The sequence below is a fragment of the Melanotaenia boesemani genome, chromosome 19, assembly GCF_017639745.1.
Source record: "Melanotaenia boesemani isolate fMelBoe1 chromosome 19, fMelBoe1.pri, whole genome shotgun sequence".
NCBI lineage: Eukaryota > Metazoa > Chordata > Actinopteri > Atheriniformes > Melanotaeniidae > Melanotaenia > Melanotaenia boesemani.
Window position 1 is genome coordinate 27,932,946 of NC_055700.1, and position 21,880 is coordinate 27,954,825.

General features: G+C 41.4%; 1 protein-coding gene across 2 annotated transcripts; it reads right to left on the reverse strand.

Moving 5' to 3' along the window:
* Positions 1 to 7,726: 7,726 nt before the first annotated feature.
* prrc1 (proline-rich coiled-coil 1) lies at positions 7,727 to 21,551 on the reverse strand. Of its 2 annotated transcripts, none has more exons than XM_041970017.1 (9): positions 21,476 to 21,551; positions 16,922 to 17,147; positions 15,645 to 16,001; positions 12,381 to 12,526; positions 12,169 to 12,271; positions 11,917 to 12,080; positions 10,506 to 10,609; positions 10,329 to 10,431; positions 7,727 to 10,225 (listed from the first exon to the last, which is right to left on the reverse strand). In XM_041970017.1, the coding sequence occupies exons 2-9, from the start codon at positions 17,013 to 17,015 to the stop codon at positions 10,016 to 10,018; spliced, it is 1,281 nt and encodes a 426-aa protein (XP_041825951.1). In that variant the 5' UTR covers positions 17,016 to 17,147; positions 21,476 to 21,551; the 3' UTR covers positions 7,727 to 10,015. The 2 variants fall into 2 exon arrangements, with proteins under 2 accessions (XP_041825951.1, XP_041825952.1); XM_041970018.1 differs by having other exon boundaries at positions 16,922 to 17,054; positions 21,476 to 21,545.
* Positions 21,552 to 21,880: the final 329 nt, after the last annotated feature.

Below are 21,880 nucleotides of genomic sequence, written 5' to 3' on the forward strand. Positions count from 1 at the left end.
TGGTAGCCAGAACAGTAGAAGAGCCGGGGACACTGGGGGAACTGGACCGCAGAGAGTCTGACATCCCAGGCTGCGGGTTGTGCAGCCTCCGGCGCGTAGGAGGAGGGGGCGGATCAGCGTCCTCATCACCGGTCCGTGCGCATGCAGGCAGTCTGCAGATGCTCTGATTTTTGCATGTGAAGATACAAAGATCCACAAAATACTGTCCAGGGACTGAAAGAAACCTGGAGCAGGTTCTCCTGTTAAAGGCTACGTTCAGTGTGAGCAGGAGACGATCATTTCAAAGACATGTCATCTGTAAAAGATTCAGTTTTTTACAGTTTCTACAGATAAATATCAACACAGAAAACAACTAAAGAATTCCCAGTTAAACCAGTTTAATTTTAGCCCAGTTATAATCAGATTAAAACAAATCCCCTAGATGATCCACATCAGTACACTTTCTAATAACTGTGCTCATATACCAGCTTATTAAATAATGACCTAAGAAAACCTCCAGACTGGATCAGATCTTCTCTTTGATTCAATCCTCCATTCCGAGCTGTATAAGGAGACAGTGGAGAGAAAAACCTCCCTCAGAACCAGAACCAGGAAAGAAAACCTCCATCAGAACCAGAACCAGGAAAGAAAACCTCCATCAGAACCAGAACCAGGAAGGAAAATCTCCATCAGAACCAGAACCAGGAAGGAAAATCTCCATCAGAACCAGAACCAGGAAAGAAAACCTCCATCAGGACCAGGACCAAGAAGGACAGCCATCTTTCTTCACTGGTTGGGGGTGGAGAGGACAGGAAAGAGGGGTGAACCAGCAGCAGAACTCTAATTCAGGGATTCTTGCTCAGAAAGAAGAGAAACACAAATGAATGACAACATCAATGTCAGATATTTCTACATGGAGAGTAAAGAGAGCAGAGAGGAGCCTAGTGCATCATGGGATGTCCCCCAGCAACCTTGGCCTATAGCAGCAGGACTAAGGGATGGATCGGGGTAACCAAGCCAGACCTGCTATTAGATTTATCAGGAAGGAAAGTTAGAAGATGACCTGAAGGTAGAGAGGAGGTCTAAAAGCTGGTTCCACAGAGAGAATGTTACAACTGGAGGTTCTGCCTCCCGTTCTACTTTTAGCTCCTCTAGGAACTACCAGTAAACCTACAGTCTGAGAGCGAAGAGCTCTGAATAAAATGAAGCAGGGTGGTGAAGGTGGTCTACAGACCTCACTACCTCCTGTATATGAGCACCACGGGGTCCTGAAAAGCCAGAACTATTGAGGGAACCCAGAACCAGAGTTACTCTCTGCACAAAGGACCTGACCTTCTTCCCTCAGTCCGTATTATTCCTGTCATTTTCATTGGACAGTGATATTTTCAACGAAACATTTGATGTGTGTTGTTTCTTTCTTTTTTAATTGTTTGTTGTAATGTTTCCATTTTCTGGGACTGTCTACAGACGAAGTTTCCCATCAGGGACAATAAATGAATGGCCTGAACTTGATTAATACTGGTGTTTAACAGTCTGCAGGTCCCATAGACCACTGAGGAACACTGGAATTCATACCAAGTCTACAATGGTAAAAAAGAACACAACTTTTTCTCTGGAGAGAACAGATCAGGTGGACGGAGGTCAGGTTGTGCAGGGCTGACGGTGACTGAGGCAGGTTGAACTTTCTAAGTAAGTGATGAAGAACCTCTGGGATGATTCCAGTTCGGCTCCTCGGAGATTGTCCAGGTTTGCAGGGATGATGGTTCACTGTACAGGTCAGCTGTCTGTCATAGTTTACAGAAATGAAAAGATGGACAGAGAGAGCGATGGGTATTTTCTTGGCCCACTTTGGTGAGAAACTTTTCTATTTTGTCTTTGATCAAAACAGCTGTTAATTCCTCAAAAAGTAACTTTTATTTCGTGCATTTTTTGTATGTCTTATTCCATGTTAGATTCTCTTCTTGGCATTCATTTCCACTCTGGTCTGTATGTTATTCCAAATTCTACTGGGGAACAAAAAGGAAGACGAGGTGGAGCATAAAACTGTGTTCAGCATCCTCTGACCCTCTCGTTTACGTGTCCGGGTCACAAAGTGTTAACTTTGTACCATAAAAACAGAACCAAGACGCATGAAGACGATCATGTTTTAGTATCATTTTAGTTTCTGTTCACATCCTTCAGACAGGAACAGAAATAACTAATATGACAATAAAACAGTAAAAGAACACAACAATGAGTTCACTGGACTCCAACGGCCTCCACAGTCACCAGATCTCAGCCCAGTAGATGCAAAGCAAATTTATTTGTACAGCACATTTCATGTACAAGACAATTCAAAGTGCTTTACATAAAACATTAAACATTACACTGGGGTGCAGGAAGTGCATTAAAAAAAAAGAAAAAGAAAGATTAAAAGAAATAAAATTAATTAAATAAAAACAGAAAGAAAAAGATTAAATAAAAAAGATTAAATACAAGAAATAAAGTTCCAGTGTGGGGAAAGACAATATTAAAACATGATCAAGTTTAACGATTCCAGCTGAAAAGAAACAGATGCTGATCTGGACTCTAAATAAAAACTAGTTCCATTCAGCAGAGAACAGGTGGGTCTTTAACCTGGAGTGTTTCAGCTGATCTGAGGCTTTCTAGGAGTTTGTTCCAGACATGTGGAGCATAGAAGCTGAATGCAGCTTCTCCATATCTGGTTCTGACTCTGGGAACTGATAAAAAAAACTGGATCCAGATGACCTGAGGGTTCTGGTACTATTCAGTGTATAGACTGAATCTCTGTGCTGACCTTTAATCGTTTCTCTTTGGCTCCAATTACAATCACCTCAGTTTTGTTTTTGTTTAACAGAAGAAAGTTCAGACCAGGGGCGTTTCCTGGACCTGGGAACATTAGGGGCTGAGCCCACACCCTCGTAAAGAACCAACACAGTAAAAACCGCTTTTTATTTAAGCTTTCTTGAACATTGTGTCACCTTGTTTAAAGCCAAATACTGTAATATGTGCTTCGATATGTATTTATTTTCAATCTTAAACGTGACAATGTAAACAAGATCTCTAAAATCAGTATTAAACTTTTACTCCTCCAGACATCTGCTGTTTATCTCCACAACCTGCTCTTTAGTGCACATCTTCTGCAACAAAATGATGAACGTGAACTGTTTTCAGTCACTTGCAATTTTCAGAATAAAGATCATGCTTTAGTATTTACTGTACCTCTATTATCTCATCTGTCTCTTCCTTATTTCCCTACATGCTTCATTTGTTTTCCTTCCATCATTTCCCTTCTTTCCTTCTTTCACTTGCTGTTTTCCATCTTTACCATCACTACTTTTTCAGTAGTATAGCCGAGTTTAAACTAGTGGTAAACTCTGATTTTTCCTTCCCAGTTTCAAACATCCCTGTCCTGGAGCAACACACACATACAAGAACCACCAACCTCATTAATACATAAAGTAAACACCCACACAAAGGTGAGACCATGAAAAGACTGGTTTTGTATCCCAAATATAAATGTATTGTGAGCAACATAAAATGTAAAACTCTTTAACTACTGACCAGCCAGTGACCTGGAGGTGAACAAAAACATCAGTAAATAAATTTATAATAAAGCTGTTCTTTATTTATCTATATTTAAACTAAAGCAGCATCTAGAAACCAAACAACCAACACTAATGGGAAAGCCGTTTCCATCTACTACCACACAAACGCATGTATGCATGCGCGCGCGCAGACACTCACAGCACCGGGTAAACCAGTGAACCACGTCGACTTCACCACTGAATTTAATGCAAATGTGTAGAACAGAAAAGGGCAGGGCTAACGGTTTAGTACAGCTAACTTAACCTTCGAAGTACCAAGTACTGTCACGAATGATCTGCCTAATGTTCATTTAATTTTAAGACATACTGGGTTTAAATTATTTGTGGTTTACCTGTTTCATGTGTTGGCCCACAGTCTTGCAGCCCATCGGCAGCGACCACAACTGAAGAGTTTCTCTCTTCTCTAAATAAAAAACTGATTACCATTTTTATAATAATGACCGCTCGAAATAACACCAGAGTTCAGATTAGGGATAAAACGCCGGGCTGTTAGCCAACACGGAGGATTCCCTCCTTCCATAAAATTACTCTGTGATTGGTCATATTGTACCTGTGTTGCATCACATACGCCAGGAAATTACAAAACTACCATCTTCTTTAATGTCATAAGGCGGCTGAGAGAACGTAAACTTATTCCTTCTGGGATGAAAAAACATTCGGGGCTTGATGTGAAATGTTCGGGGCTAGAGCCGGGAATGCCCAGGCCAGGCGACGCCCCTGGTTCAGACACATCCAGTCATTAATCACCTCAATGCATTTAGTCTCCTGGTGACATTGTATAATATATACCTGTGTGTCATCTGCGTAGCTATGGTAACTAATGTTGTTCTTTATGACCTGTGCCAGTGGGAGCATGTAGATGTTAAACAGAAGAGGCCCCAGGATGGAACCTTGGGGAACACCACATGTAATTCTTGTCTGTTCAGATGTAAAGTTACCTATTGACGCAAAGTACTTCCTGTTCTCTAAACAAGATTTAAACCAGTGTAGTGCAGCGCCAGAGAGACCAGAACTGATTCCCCAGCTACCACATTAGGATCCAGTCTACTACCACCACCAGACAATAAACCAGAACTGATATCCCTACTAACACATCAAACTACATTCTGCACCCAAAACAACCAACTTACTTTTAATTAAACCAGTGCAGTGCCAGAGAGGCCCACCCAGTTCTCCAATCATTTAAGTAATATATTGTGGTCGACCGTATCAAGCACTGAGGTCCAGTAAGACTAAGACTGACATTTTTCCATCGTCTGTATTCACACATATGTCATTAATGACTTTGGTCAGAGCATCTGGGTGCTGTGGTGCTGTCTAAAACCTAACTGGAAGACATCGTAGCAGTTGTTTTGTGTTAAAAAGTCGTTTAGTTGACGAAAAACAGCTTTTTCGATGATCTTACTTAGAAAAGAAAGATTTGAGATCGGCCTGTAGTTGCTCATTTGTGTCTTGTCTAGGTTGTCCCATTTTAGCAGGGGTTTGATTACAGCTGTTTTTAAAAGTTCTGGGAAGACGCCTGAAATTAAAGAAAAGTTCACAATCTGTAACAGATCTGGCTCCAGTCTTTGAGACCTTTTTGAAGAAACCTGTGGGCAGGATGTTCAGACAGCAAGAGGAGGAGTTCAGCTGATGTACGATGTCGCCCAGATTTGCTGTTAATGGGATTAAACTGTGTCATAGTGTTAAAACTGGTTTTCAATGGACACAGTTTGTCTCTGAATCTGTTGCTGCTGATGAACAGTTTGTCTGATATTCTGGATTTTTTCTGTGAAAATTTTGGCGAACTCACTGCAGCCTTGGTGGAATAAAGTTCAGGTGCTGCTGACACAGGAGGGTTTGTTAACCTGTCGACAGCAGCGAATAAGACCCGAGCTTTATGATAGTTTTTGCTACTAATGTCAGAGAAATAGGACTTCCTTGCATTCCTCAGGTGTAAATTGTAAGAGTGAAGTTTCTCTTTATACATGTCATAAAGAACCTGTTGATTTGTTTTTCTCCATCCGCGTTTAGCTTTCTGACAGTCTTTTTCCATTTTTAAGCAGTGGAATTTCTCCATGGAGACTTTTTCCTTCCAGAGACAACCTTCACCTTAATAGGAGCAATAGCATCCATAATATTTAACATGTCAGCATTAAAACTAGTGACAAGCTCATTGGCTGAACCCCCTGATAGGGCAGGTGTTAAAGAGAAGACCTGGTTATACATCCCACTCATGTTTTTAGTTATTGTCCAGACTGTTACTCAGGTCTTTAGTCCAGGGGTGCCCAAAGTCGGTCCTCAAGGGCTGCTGTCCTGCAGATTTTCCAACGTTTCCTGATTCAACACACCTGACTCAAATTAAATAGATCCAACAGCCTATTAAGTTTTGCACAATGACTCATCAATTTGAGTCAGGTGGTTTTGGGGCAGGGACACATCAAAAATTGCAGGATTGTGGCCCTTGAGGACCGGAGCTGGGCACCCCTGCTTTAGTCCTTTTGTCCCTAGGGTTGTCTACATGGATGTTAAAATCACCAACAATAATTGCAGTCAGAATCTACACAGATAGTTCACTAAACTCAAAAAAAGCTGTGCGGTTCCCCGGTGGTCTATAAATATTTAAATACATTATTTTAAAATAGGCTTTCAAGTGAAGAGCCACGTATTCAAAAGAAGTAAAACTTCCAAGAGACAATTGCTTAATCTGAATTGATTAATTAAATAAAACTGCAGAGTAAAGCAGTCAAGCAGCTTTAGGATGTGGTGGAACGGGAGATTCTCATCATAGATGTAGTGGAACGGGAGATTCTCATCATGGATGTGGTGGAACAGGAGGTTCTCATCATGGATGATGGTGGAACAGGAGGTTCTCATCATGGATGTGGTGGAACAGGAGGTTCTCATCATGGATGACGGTGGAACGGGAGGTTCTCATTATGGATGTGGTGGAACAGGAGGTTCTCATCATGGATGTGGTGGAACGGGAGATTCTCATCGTGGATGATGGTGGAACGAGAGGTTCTTATTATGGATGTGGTGGAACAGGAGGTTCTCATCATGGATGTGGTGGAACGGGAGATTCTCATCATGGATGATGGTGGAACGAGAGGTTCTCATCATGGATGATGGTGGAACGAGAGGTTCTCATCATGGATGTGGTGGAACGGGAGGTTCTCATCATGGATGATGGTGGAACGGGAGATTCTCATCATGGATGATGGTGGAACGGGAGGTTCTCATCATGGATGATGGTGGAACGGGAGGTTCTCATTATGGATGTGGTGGAACGGGAGATTCTCATCATGGATGATGGTGGAACGGGAGGTTCTCATCATGGATGATGGTGGAACGAGAGGTTCTCATTATGGATGTGGTGGAACAGGAGGTTCTCATCATGGATGTGGTGGAACGGGAGATTCTCATCATGGATGATGGTGGAACGAGAGGTTCTCATTATGGATGTGGTGGAACAGGAGGTTCTCATTATGGATGTGGTGGAACAGGAGGTTCTCATCATGGATGTGGTGGAACGGGAGGTTCTCATCATGGATGTGGTGGAACGGGAGGTTCTCATCATGGATGATGGTGGAACGGGAGGTTCTCATCATGGATGATGGTGGAACGGGAGGTTCTCATCATGGATGATGGTGGAACGGGAGGTTCTCATCATGGATGTGGTGGAACGGGAGATTCTCATCATGGATGATGGTGGAACGGGAGGTTCTCATCATGGATGATGGTAGAATGAGAGGTTCTCATTATGGATGTGGTGGAACAGGAGGTTCTCATCATGGATGTGGTGGAACGGGAGAGTCTCATCATGGATGATGGTGGAACGAGAGGTTCTCATCATGGATGACGGTGGAACGGGAGGTTCTCATCATGGATGTGGTGGAACGGGAGATTTTCATCATGGATGTGGTGGAACGGGAGGTTCTCATCATGGATGACGGTGGAACGGGAGGTTCTCATCATGAATGATGGTGGAACGGGAGGTTCTCATCATGGATGATGGTGGAACGGGAGGTTCTCATCATGGATGATGGTGGAACTGTGTGATGCTGTCACGTCAATATAGAGCAAAATCTCTGAGGAAGGTTTCCACCACCTGGTTCCATCTATCACACTAATAAAGACAGTTCTGGAAAAAAAGGGAGTGAGATTAGATAAAATATGTTTTATTTCACATTAGAACCAGTAAGAAGTTCTGAAATCACTGAACAGACACTGGACAAAGTTGCCAAGTGTCTATGAGGAGCAGAAAACTTCGAGTTCATCATTGATCCATCATAAAACATTTATTTTAAAAAGGCACATTTATAAAAGAAAAAGTTTTTTTTTCTCTGAATAACTTCTAATCCTGACAACATCGTGACCTGAAGAGACAGAAAACTATTTCCTTCTAAATCTAATCCAAAATGCCCATCACCAGGTCATCCACGGATCAGATGATCTGCAGGAGCAGCCAGAAAGAATGAACTCATGCTAGCAGACCTTATCCCACTTCTCCATCTCTGTCCCAGCTGCAAAGTCACTGCAGCAAACGGGACTGATGGAGAACCAAAGATGAGCATAAACAAGGCCTGATTACAGGAGCACTCAGAAACTGGGGTGAGGTAGGACAACACCCAGCAATCCTGTTTTAATCACCCAGTAGGCAGCTAAGGCAAAACCATGGTCCAAATCTCTGTTCCTGCTACCAGATGAGTAAGTAGATGAACTGATATAGCAGAAAGTTAAAGATGACGCATTTTTTTTACATTTTAGGCAAAATCTATTTTTGTTTTATTTCAACCTTTTAAATTTTTTGGGACAGAAAAAGAAAATAGGCCCAAAGTAAAAGTTTGGGAACTGAATAGTCAGTATTTGCACGGCTGTCAGCCGAGTCTTTTCGGTTCTGTTTGCAAAAGAAAAGATCACAACACGGACTGGGACATCATCTGAGCGGCAGGCAGTCGGGATCAGGAAGCCGCCATCCACCAGCTTTGTTGATCCCGTACGCCTGGGACTGAAAAATGTCAAGGTAAAAACTAAATCTATGACCTAAACTTTGGTGACAATGGGGCGGTATGGCTCAGTGGGTAGAGTGGTTGCCCTGTAGCCCAAGGGTTGCTGGTTCGATCCCCGGCCAGAGCTCACGTCCAGGTGTCCCTAATTGCTCCTGATGGGTCGCGGTTGAGCGCCTTGCATGGCAGCTTCCGCTGTGGATGTGTGTGTAAATGGGTGAATGTGACGTACAAGTAGAGCGCTTTCGGTAAAAGCGCCATATAAGTACAGACCATTTACCGTTTATGAAAAGAAAGCATGACATGTGTCTTTCTGCTCTGGTTTAAGGAAATTTCAGTGATGCTAGTGTCAGGATGGGGAAGGCCATGGTAAAACTTTGAGTTTGGACCTTGAGTTTTGGATTTTGAGGTGTTTGGGATCATTGTCTATTTTACTGAATCCATTTTCCCTCTGCCAGTGAAACGCTGCCTGTGCTGTTGGCTGCAACACAAACCCTTAACATGATTCATCCCCTGCCGTGCTTAAGAACTAGACAGGTGTTTTCATGACATTCTGGCTCTTTGTCTTCTAACATACTAGTTATAAATAAAATAAAAATGTTTTTTTTACAGGGTTTTTTTTTTCTCCATAAAAACAGTGAAATCATGTAACTAAATTGGCATTTAAAGTCTTCAAATCTGAAAAACTGCACATTTGGTCATTTTATATAAAACTTAAGATAATTTATTAATTTGAGCAGGAAAAAAGTGGAATAAATGATTGACCTGTGATGTTTTTGTAAGAGGAATTTGGTTCTCTAGAGTCTGTCATCTTTAACTAATTTCATCTTACACTCGCTGAATCATTAGTGGGAACGGACATTTTACCACCAGGGGTGCCCAAACCTTTGGATGCCAGTGTAGATAGTAAATATATAAAACCTGTTAAGCATGAATCCTCCGGTGTGGCACTGAGACGCTGACACGGAGGTTTTATTTACAGCAGAGGAAAAAAAGGATGGCAGAAAGCTCAGGAAAGGTCTGGAAACACATCTGATGCAAATGTGAAACTGGCAGTAATGGGAGGAAACTGTCTTCTCTTGCTTGCTTTCTTGTACAACTAACCCAGTCATCAGGGCGTCTGTCCACATTTCTCAGCTGATAACTGGAGTACAACTGGGACATAAGACCTCACTAACAGGACAAAAACATCACAACGAGTTAATGACGTCCATGTAAATGATGAGTAGGAGGGTGAAGACATGGTTACTTCATACTTTCTTTAAAGCATGAGACAGTATTGATTTAATAAGTAACACACTGGAATGTGGCACCAATGTAAAAACCTTTGCAGAAATGTGTATTCAGTTTTCCTGACAGGACAGATGGAGGGTAGACCTGTCCCATCAGCTAGTTAATCCTCCAGTTCGTCTCCGTCTTCAGAACGTGGAGCGTTGAGCCTCAGATAGTCCTGGGAGGCAGCTGCTGCTTGTAGAGTCCAGCCAGAGCTCTGGCAGCACTCTGGATCATCTGCCGCTGGCTCATTCCCGTCATGGCCTGGTGCCAGTCGGTCCTGTTGATGTTGGGCAAGCTGCGCTCCAGGACCTCTCCCACCGTGACCACCAGGCCGGACCAGCGCAGACTGTAGTCAGGGGGGGTCAGGGACTGAGCCTGCATGGGGTCACAAACCAGCGTGATCATGCTCCGAGGCTGCAGCTGATGTTAGCCTTCACCAGTGACAATAAACCCGGTCTGATATGTGAGGTTAATGTACCTGCTGGATGTGATTCAGAGCCAGAGGAGTCGCCTGAGTGAAGACCTCGATGTGGATGCTGTGACCAGGGTCGTCCAGGATTAAACAGCCAATGTCAAACCACCTGGAGACGAGACAACAGGGGGACATTCAGCTTCTTTACACAAGATACAGAGATTAAACAGGTTTCCGTCTTACTTGTCAGGGAAAAGTTCTGCGATGAAGTTTTCCAAAGAGACCACAGGTTGCTTCTCATGGATCACACCAGCTCGCCGCAGGCTGTCGGTACGCTCCTGAGCCCCCTGCAAACATCACATTCAGATCCTTTAACTACAGACTCACATTTAAATCGTATCCTTTATTCAGACAAAAAGTCTTTTTTACAAGTTTTGTAACTTAAATCTACGAGTCTAAAAATAAAAGTATATATTCTACATGTCAGATTTTCTTTTACGCTGGCGTGTGGAATCACACACTGATGAAGCTCTGAGGCGCCTCCGCTTCAGCATGGATGTCTTTTTAACTGTCAAGCTGACGTGTGAAAGGGATCTACACTGAAAACAGCCCACACCTCAGACTGTTCCACATTCCTGAAGAAAATTCCTGAAGCCCCACACCGGACACACAGAAGTGACAAAAAATATCTCAATCACGAATAAATGAAGCAGGTCTCAGATTATAAATCACTCCATATCTTTACTCTCCATTAGTACTTCCTTACTTAATGTACGGTATAAAGGTTTGAGGCAAAAATGCTAAAGAAAATAGACTAAACTCACTGATAGTATTACCAAAGAATATCCACATATAAGGTCCTGGAACAGTACAGCAGTAAGGATGCTAATTTTCATAAGGATGAAACAGGTTATTACTTGTAATATAATCATTATTAAAAATGTATATGCCGACCACTGTATTTATTACCAATTTTGTTTTCATTATCATCATTAGATTAATATAACATTAAATATTATTTACTGCATAGTTCAGTGTAACATGATGTATTGCACATTATTGCACATTATATTACTTAAATAATATTAATTATTTAATAAATGTATTTAATTAATATGTATGTATTTAATAAATATATCAAATAAATTTTGAATTTGTCATCCCAAGGGATTAATAAAGTTAAGTCTAAGTCTAATAAATGGGACCATGGCATGCAAGGTGACTATTTTTTTTCTTTTATTTGCTGTTCCTGCTTCTGTTATATATTGGTACTATGGTGATCATTATCATCATTGCATTTTTATTACTGCATAGTCTGATTATAATATGATGTGTAGTATATTATGGTATTGCATACTGCTTGTTACTATTAAAGAATGTGACTGTGGTATATATAAAAACTATGATAATGATATTTTTAATAATTTAATTGGGTATAGAGAAGGGGTGGTGTTAAGTCAGCATTGGATTCTTCTTGCTTATTTTATGGGATTTTTAACTGGCTTCATTTTTTTTTCTTGCCTTTATGTTCAAATAAACTCAAATAAAAATTTAATTTAAAAGGTACATCTTAAAGATGAAAGAAATCTCTTCCTGTTACTTTGGTAAAGCAAACTGCTTAGAAATGATTCTGGAGAATATGTGATGAACCCACCTTGACACCAGCGGCGTAGCCCACCGGCTGGGGGGCGATATTGGACTGACTGGGCTCACCGGTGACCATCGCCAACCCAAAGACTTCCTGGAAGGCATCTCTGACCGCCTCCACGTTCATCTCCTTATCCGAAGCCACCACGATATCGATGTCCCCCCCAGACTCTGGAGATCAAGCAAACAGAGACGATAATGGAGGATGTGGGAACATTGTTGGTTACTACGGTGACGAGGAGAGAAGGGGTCCACTCACTGATGTACGGGGCCATGCCGGGGTCCAGAGTGGTGATCATGGACTCCACAGAGTGTTTGGTTTTATCCAGGACAGTCTTCACCACAGGGTTACCTGCTACTCCCTGAGGACACACAGATAAAACACACACACACACACACATTAACACACCGAACAGAAACGCTGACTTCACTAAGTCTAACTTCATGGATCCCAGGTAGGAGGGACGCTACCTTGAAAAAGCCCCAGATGCCTCCACCAGGGTTGGTGTCTCCAGACACTCGGGGATCCTCCTGCTCCTCTGGGAAGGTGATGGGAGAGCCAGGATCCAGACCTCCTGTGGTAGCTGGCTGCTGAACCATGGTGCTGGATACCATTCCTAGAAGAGGAAGGAAATAAATAAGTAAATAAAGACAAGAGAAGGAAAATTTAGATCTCACCAAACATGCTGCCAGAGTGGGCTAAGATAGGAACTTATGTTTAAAAAGTACAAGTTTAAAAACTCTTGATGAAGTAATTTTCACAAGCTTCAGAAACATTTGTCCTGAAATCCCTCCTCCCTGACGACGGCCAGGTTTCCGGATTACAACAACCTTCCTGATCCAACCCTGGCTTGGTTTTCTCTGCTGCAGTGATCACATATGACTGATCTTATTGTTCTGTTTTCTGTTCTGTTGTCTTGCTGTTTTGTGTTCACATTTCATGTGTCTGGGGTGCTTCCTGTTTCAATCCATATTTTGTTGCAGATAGGCAGGGTACCTGGTAGATGACGTCCATCTTAATTTCTGTGGGTAATCAGGCTCTTGGTGCACTAATAAAACATTTTAAATATAAAAATCAGTCATATGTGTTTACTGCAGAGAAAAAAAGAATCATATTATGGACCAGGAAGAGGCCAAGGTCATCTACTTTGAAAGAAATAAATACCACCATAGGAACAGGGAGGCCATAGATCTGGAAACCTGACCGTCATCTGGGATGAAGGATCCTTCACATTATCATGGGTGCCAGCAGGGGGTGCTGTCATCCTGCCGTCTGGCAGACCTGAATGCATCACAGTCACATGACCTTTTCTGAGGAATTCTACAGGAGGTAGCTGAAACATGTTGAGATTAATAAGTGTAACTGACCCTTTCTGTCCAGAAACATCCTCCATCCTGAGGTCAGTATAAGAGTAAAGTATGTATTCCTTCAGTTCACAGTACAAATAAGGTTAACGAGTAAAATGCCTCCAATTAAATCATATTTATCTGGTAGATCCCAGTTTGTTCATGTAAATGACGGGTCACCCTCATGTCTTGGAGCTCCTCAGGGCTCTGTAATTGTACAAATACTTTTCACGTTGTACATGCTTGCATTAGATAATATCATTAGCCAGCATTCTATAAATGTTAATTTCTATGCAGATGATACTCAGACATACTTCTCTGTGAACCCTGATGAAACCAATCAGATTACAAAGATATCTTGAAAACATAAAGACCTGGATGAATCCGAATTTTCACCTTCTACACTCAAGACAGACTGAGGTTGTTGTCTTTGGACATAAGAACCTCAGGAAGACTCTGTCTAACTATGGAATAACTCTGAATGGTATTACCTTGGCTTTCAGTACTACAGTGAGGAACCTTTCAGTTATTCTGGGCCAAGATCTGTCTTTTGACTCACATATGAAACAGGTTTCTGGGACCACCTTCTTCCATCTACATAATTTTCCCAGAATGAAGAGCATCCTGACGCAGAAAAACTGGTCCATAGATTTGTTACTTCCAGATTGGGCTACTGTAATTCCAGATTATTGTTTTGCTTCAAAAATGTTCTAAAAAGTCTCCATCTCATCCAAACTCTACTTTTCTTAGTGAATCTGAGCAGCACAAAGTCAGTTTGCCAACAAACGTTCTTTTACATGATGTGAACATTTCTGCTTCTAAATGAAACACTGAGCTCCATAATAATCCCAAAACCAGGAACATCCTGTCTCAGAATGATGCATAAAACCAATCAGGCATGTGTTATTTCCATGCTGGATTACTGTAATCCCTCAGCACCAGGAATGATTTGGTTATTCCATGTCACAACCTAACTGTGTTTCTGTTTAAGAGTCTAACCCCTAGTTAGAACAGTTATTGCTTAATTCGCAGGAATAATTCTCTGAGGAGCCAATGACCCCACATAGTGGAATTATTGAGCTACAAAGTCAATATAACACTTGGACAGGTCTGATATGTGCTTTTATACTCCCCTTATTAAAAGGTAGTGACCCCTAGTCAGTAAACAGCTACAGACCTCTCTCTGGATTCAGTATCTAAGCTGAGGCTCTTAAGAGACTGATGAACAATGAGCTGAAAAGCTGGTATTGGGAAATTCCTCAGCATGGCAACTGCTTCCATAAACGCTTTCAAAAACATCTATGAAGCTTTAGATGCAAAGATTTATTCAGTTGGTTTATTTATTATATTTTCGACCGTAGGCAGTGTGTCCAGTTTAAATTCTCTTCCAGCTATTTAACTGCTCCCAATGGAGTACCACAGGGTTCTGTACTGGGTCCACACTGTTTACAATTTATAACAATACGGTCAAAATATAAATAAATCTTTTCATCTTCATGCAGGCAACATGATTATTTATTGCTATGGTTGTACCGCTGACATGGTTTTAAACACAGCTTTCAATATTAGATTAAGCCAAATAAAAAGAAGATTCCGGCAGAACTTCCTGCTCTTGTATCTTCCAATGGAATTCCTACTGAAGCTGTGGCCTCATAGTATTACTATCATTTATTGTTGTCGACTATAGTCTTAACTTTCTTATTGATCATCTATTGACGGTTCTTATTCAGAAACAGATCATGTTTCCCTTTTACTGCGAGGAGACGCCCAGTTGCCACCACTTTCTTCCCCCTTCTGGAGTAATGCGATATAATTCCCACGAACGCACCAACTCATTCTCTTCACCTCTTGGAATCTATTATTAATATTTATAACTGGTTGTAAGCCTTTAACAAACCACTGGCGGATTGGTTTTCACTGGCTTTATACAGGATAGTCCACTGGTATTATTCATGTATAAATCTACTTCTGGTTACTTTCACTCTCATTTATCAGATTATATGTCACATAAACCATGTAGTTACAGTCTGACATCTCAGGAGTTTCATTTCCATCAGTCTGGTCAGAGTTCGGGAGGAAAGTGTTTTCCTTTTCTGCTCAGTTATGATGGAAAAACGCTACAAAAGGACCTGAAATTGTCTCGGTTTAATAAGTTGGAGACTGTAAAAGACTTACAGGTGAAATCATCACTAGGAACTTGTTCCAGGTTTCAAGCTGTTGCTGTTTCTAGCATCCTGTGTATACATTCACACTTCATCTGACATTCATTGTTTGACTTTATAATTGTAAATTTATCTGAAACAGGTCTCTCTTAAAAATGAGACCTTCGGTCGTCTGTGTAAATAAAGGTTAAATAAATAAACCTGACAGAGGAGGTGAGGGTCTGACCTGGCATGGCAGACGGGCTGGAGAATGTCGGCATCAGCGGCGTCTGAGGTGTTCGCATGGCATGACCTCGTGTGATGTCATAGCCTGCACTCATGGAGAAGCTAGATGTGGGCGGGCCTACGGGAGGGGCCGACATGCCGGCTGCTGGAGGAAGTCGGATGGAAGAGGCCATGGGTGGCAAGGAGGGTGAGGCAGAGGGAGGGAAGGGAGAGCCGCTGGTGAAAGGAGCAGGGGCAAACTGGGAGGGCATGGTCAGAGGTCCACTGAGGGAGGTAACAGTAGGGAGGGGGGTGGAGCCTAAGGACGAGCCAATGGAGACGGAGCTGCTGCCCAGGACAGGCAGAGGACTGGACAGACCTGGAAAGAAACACAGAGTCAGGTATCCATACTTCTTCTCAGACAGTCATCGTTTCCACCAGGAGGTTGAAGCAGAAACATCTGAGTTTCCATCCAGCTCCATCAGATGAACCAAAACCAGCCGCAAAGATGGAAGCAGGAAAAATACCTTTAAATTCTTCTGCCATTTTTTTCTTTTTTACAACCCTAGTTCCAAAAATGTACATAAAAACAGATTTCCAAATCTTATCAGCCCATATTTTATTCCCAGTAGAAGATAAACATCTCACCATCTACAGTGTATAATATCATTAAAAGATTAAAAGATATTATTAAGAGATTTAAGAGAATCAGGAGAAACATCCCCTGGAACAACTTCTTCCAGATGTGTTGCTTATTATGTGGTTTATGTTCTACTGGGAATAAAATGTGGGTTGATGAGATTTGGAAATCAATGCCTTTTTTTTGTTTTACTTTACATTCCACACAGCGTCCTGACTTTTTGGGAACTGGGTTTGTATTGAACAACATGTCTGAAATCAGCTCCTCCTCAGTATCTATTGTGAAAGTCCTCATTCAGGAGGAGACTTACAGAAGCTTCTTCCATGTTTGGAGAATTATTGAGGAGATTTTTGATGAAACAGCAAATGAAAATTTTGAGAAAAGTTGGCAAATTTTTTAAAATGATTGTTGACTGTGTTGTAGATCTGTATAGATTTTCTAAAAATACTAAAGTTGGTCAGTGGGAATACTTTTCTTTCATAAACACTAACAAAGAAAATAAAGTACAAATAAATTCCAGACTGAATGTCCTGTTCAGATAAAAAACTTTTCCAGATGCTTCCGAAGCTCACTCCACATAAATATTAATACTTGTGAAAGCAGAAGTTTTCCAGTATCTCATCTTTACTTGTCGGCATGTCTGCGGGTAGACGTTTCACCTGCGGTGATGGGCGGGGAGCTGACGCCGGCAGCCACCGTCAGAGGAGTCGGGCTGGCTGGAGGAGTCGTCTCAATCCCACTTTCTTCCATCATCTTCTCAGACGTGCAGATTAACTTCAGCCCAGAGTATGGCTGCAACGAAGAGGTGAAATGAACGATATGTTGATACGAAGCGGCTCCAGGTCTACTGTAATATCAGAACCTGGTCTGCTGGATCAGTTTTCCCTGGGATGGGACTGATTTTTAACTTTGTTATACTCTTGAAGAGGACAGCGAAATTTAAATTTATTACAGAAATCTGGATAATTGAATAGTTCACCTGTATCGTCCATTAGGTGGCTGAGAGACACATTCCCTTTTCCATCCAAGTTTTTAAGAACATTTTTTTTATTACATTGGACGTATCGGTTGTTCCAAAGGGGCGTATTGTGTGGTGTAAAATTATGGCAATCAGTCAGCAATATCAAAATATGGGAATCAGATCATTTTGCAGGTAATTTGCAAACATCGTAGTAAAAAACCTGGAAATCAAAACCAAAAAGAAACCTCGGATCTAATAAAGGAATTCATCTATTTAAGTTTTAAAGCTCCATTCATTACAGCAAAGTCTGCGGCGTTTAGACTAACGTCCTCGATGTTTTTCACTGTACCTGCTTTTCTTATGTCGAGGCTTTTATTCTTCCAAATAAAGTAGAAACTAAGACGGTTCATTTGCTGGATCATCGTGTCAGAGATTTCCAGTGAGAAAGCAGGATAACTAGCCCCTGATAAGCTTTCCATTTCAGTTAAGAGCACTCTTCAAATATAGCTGTGTCCTGTTGAAGCCATGAGTTAAGATTTAATTTTCTATATTTTTTTAAATGTTCTCTTTTCTCGTTTTTCTGTGACGGTGATACCCAAGTATGTCCCTTCAGTTTTAACTTTGATATTACAAACTGATTAAACTGCTTGATCATGAAGGGCAAATATCTCACATTTCTCAATATTTACCTTTACACCTGATGCCTTGGAAAACTGGTTCATAAATTAAAGCAGGATTTCTCTCTCATGTTTCAGAAACAGTCTTTTGTCATCTGCAAATCGGCTTATCAAAATGTTTGTGTCCAAAATATGAACACCTTCACCCCTTACTGTTGCTACCTTTAGCCAGTAGCTCAACAACCATTACGAGGGGGAGGTGTTGCATGCTTGTCCGATCCCCCTCCTCACTAGAAACCTCCGACATGTACCGTGCTCCAAAGCTACACAGCTGTTGCTGTCATTGTACAGCATATCAATCAGATAAATAAATGTTCTTCCTAAGCCAAACTGAGTGAGTGTTTCTAACATGAACGGATGTTCGACTGAATCAGAGTTTATGGAAGTCCAGGAATACCAGGAAGCCACTTTCTGTACACGTATCACTGTCATTAAAATCCAGGACCAGCCTTGTGTTACTGTGAGTTACTCGTCCGCACAGGAAGCCAGATCGTGTTTCATTTATGACTTGCATGTCCTAAGTCTTGCTGCAATGCATCCTGGTAATTTAGAATCTGTGTTTAATAGCGTGATGGGTCTCAGGCTGCCCTTACCATGTTTTGGGATTAGTGTTATAAGACCTTGTGTCATGCTTGGCAGTAATTCCTTTTTTCTATGCATGTGTATATTGTACGGAATATGAGTCGTTCCAAAAGAATGTATAAAAGTCTGCCGTCAGCCGGTCAGAGCCAGGCGATTTGTTTCTTAACATCTGTGTCTAGCTCTACTATTTTTGGACTCTGATTTTTTCTTTGAATACTCTATTAATTTCTGGTATTTAATCTTTGATGGACATTATAAATGCAGTAGAATCTGGATGTATAGAGCAAACTGTAAAACCCCATATCCTCTTTTTCTATTTTGTAGTCATTTACATTCCACAGCATCGTTCAATAACTCGTCACAGCTTTGTCTTCTTTTCTAAATGACTAAAATTGGTCGTATTTTTCTCTCCCTTTTCGATCCACTTTGCTTTTGACCTTACAAATGCACCATTGGCCTTTTTGATGTACGTATTCTCATTTTGGTTGTAATGACATCAACTTGTCTTTATCATGCTTGTTCTTGTCCACTTTGTTGCAGCATTGATTTAATTCTGCAAACAGCTTGCTTTCCACGGTTGTCTCGTACTACTTCTGTTGTATTTTGCGGTGAACACCTGGGTGTGTCGTTGCAAAGTTTTACTCCCCACTAGAGGCCTGGCATGTGCACTACATCGTTTCTGGTCCTCTTTGTGTTTTCTCCTGCACGCACAGTTTTCATTTGTGTAAATGCTTTTTTCATTTTTATTTATTTTTTTTAACCAAAAGAAACATATTTGAGTTTTGCTTGGAAACATTGTCGAGGAAAAAGGGCCTAAGAGACCTCAATTTAGACCTGGACATGATGATGAAGCCACTTCCTGTCAGACTTTCCACCAATCAGAGCACTGAAGGTAACGTCCAATCAGGAGCAGCCAAAGATCAACCAGTGAGCAGAAAGTTCTGTGTGTGTGTGTGTGTGTGAAAAGAAGGAAAATAATGCTCCTCTATGGCTGGAATAAAGCCAAGAAGGCATCTCCGTTCTGTATAGGGATGTTATGATTACAGATTTTCTTGGTAAGATTATTGTCAAATAAACAATCACGATTTTACTGGTATCACGATTATTATGCTTCAGTTCATATCCCAGCATTTTAAAATCACATGGAAACAAACACTTCTTACAGGTCTTTAAGTTTTATTAGGGTTGTCAAACTTAATGTGGCAATACAAAAAGATTCATCTGTGGAATAACGTATTTTATTTATCATTTTTACGTATCATCTGATTTTGGGCATGCGGGTGCTTTGTCAGCGCGGTGAACTGCATCCGCCAGAAACAGCGTTCCAGCCGTACATTAAGAGGATGCTGCAGGATGAGCCTTCTATCACATGACCTTGTTTTCGTCCCACATGCAAGCTGCAAGCTGCACCGACCTGCCGTCGTGGTTCAGACATGATCTTTAATGGAAAGTGAGATTAAATAATAGTGACATCCCTAGTTGTGAATCCATTTAAATACTGGAAACACACTTCTGTCTAAAATGCATTTAATCAGATTAAAACGATGGATAGATATTTTTAGATGAACAGTAATGTGGAAATCAGCCTGAAATGAAGGAGAACTGAAGGGGTGAGGCCAGATTTGTACATGTTATCCAGTTTGAAGAACCCCAGCAGCGTTACGGCTGATTTTAGCTGGGACAGAAGGTCCAGGGGATGAGTAATGAATCCTTCTGCACTGTGAACGCCTCTTATCCAAATCAGTCCCACACTGGAGCATGTTTCCTCTGAGTTTATCTGATAACACTGAAACAAAGACGTCCATGAAGCAGGAATCTATAACGACTTCTAGATGGATATGGAGGAGTTTTTATGTTATAGTTACTTGTGATTGTATTTATATTCTGTGTTTTATGTCACTGTGGGAGGAATACCCACCCAATTACAAGTGTGACAATGACAATAAAGATATTCTATTCTGACTGTGTGAAAAGCGACTGACTGTACTTACCAGATTTTACTGATTTAATGTCACTGGAATCTGAGTGGTGTTTCAGTGGATGACACATCCCAGCTCAAACTGGATGCTAGCTGGACAGAGATGGCCTCTTTTTTAACATTTTAGCCATAATTGGAGTTAAATATTTTATGTGATGTTGGATTCAAACTGGGTTATTTAAGCTTTGGTTCCACCACAGCATGTTTAATAATGCTGGGGAACAAACCAGTCAGATGTTGAACTGGTTTACAACCCAGAGCGGCAAACCTTCACAGACTGACTCACGGATTTACAACAACTCTCAGAAAGCGGTCCACCTGCAGGTAAATAACACCTGCTTGATGACGTGGAAGAGGCAAGCTGATCGCTTCACTTCTCCGTTCAGTTTGAATAAATTCAATAAACGTTATTAAGAGCAGACCAAAAGTTCAGGTGTCTTTTGGAGGGTGGGATCCGGTGCTGGAACCTGGCTCTGTATGCAACCTTTCTCCAACACACCTGAATCAAATGACTGGCTCGTTACCAGGCCTCTGCAGAGCTGAATGACCTGCAGATTACAGCTGATTCAGGTGTGCTGGAGAAGGGCTGCATCTAAAAGTTGCAGGATGGTAGATCTCGAGGACCGGACTTGGGCACCCCTGGTCTAAATTATTTCCCCAGGTGAAGGAGAACAGGTGTTTAGGCCTGGCTTACTGCCCTCCATCGGAACTGTTTGCAGACCTTCACGATCAGAAACTCCGTAAATTGTCCCTACAGCACGTGCCTCACACAAACGTTGCTTTTTTGCGTGTAAAAAGAGCCGAAAACCTCCCTGCGATTCAGATTTTCCTCATCATATGGGTCACTTCAGGGTGCCACTGGAGTTTTTTTTTTTTTTTTTTTTCTAATCAGCTGATGCACGTGCAGCTTTCACACCAACCTGAAGCAACCAAGCGCGGACTGTCTGGGAGGAAAGCTAACTTGTGGATAAAATGAGTCGGTAAAGACGGTTCGGATCAGTTCAGAACTACTCACCAGCTAGACGGACCCGCACAGCTCACCCATGAAGAAAGAACCACCGACAACTTTTGATGACGTTGTCTGTTGCCACGTCTTCTCGATCGTGACTCCGCCCATTACCGGGAGCGACCGGGTTGTCGCTGCATTCGCGGTCACCTGGTAAATCGAAGATTCTACTTTCCTACTAGTAAATTCACTCAACTAAAACCTGCTTTTGTGAAACACAAATCTTGTAAAAATAAATAAAATGACAGGCTATATATATATATATATATATATATATATATATATATATATATATATACATATATATATATATACATATATACATATATACATATACTGAATTAATTGAACTAATGCGGTGTTCTCGGTGCTGATTACAGATCAGCCATGCTTTAAGCTGTTTCTTGAAAGTGA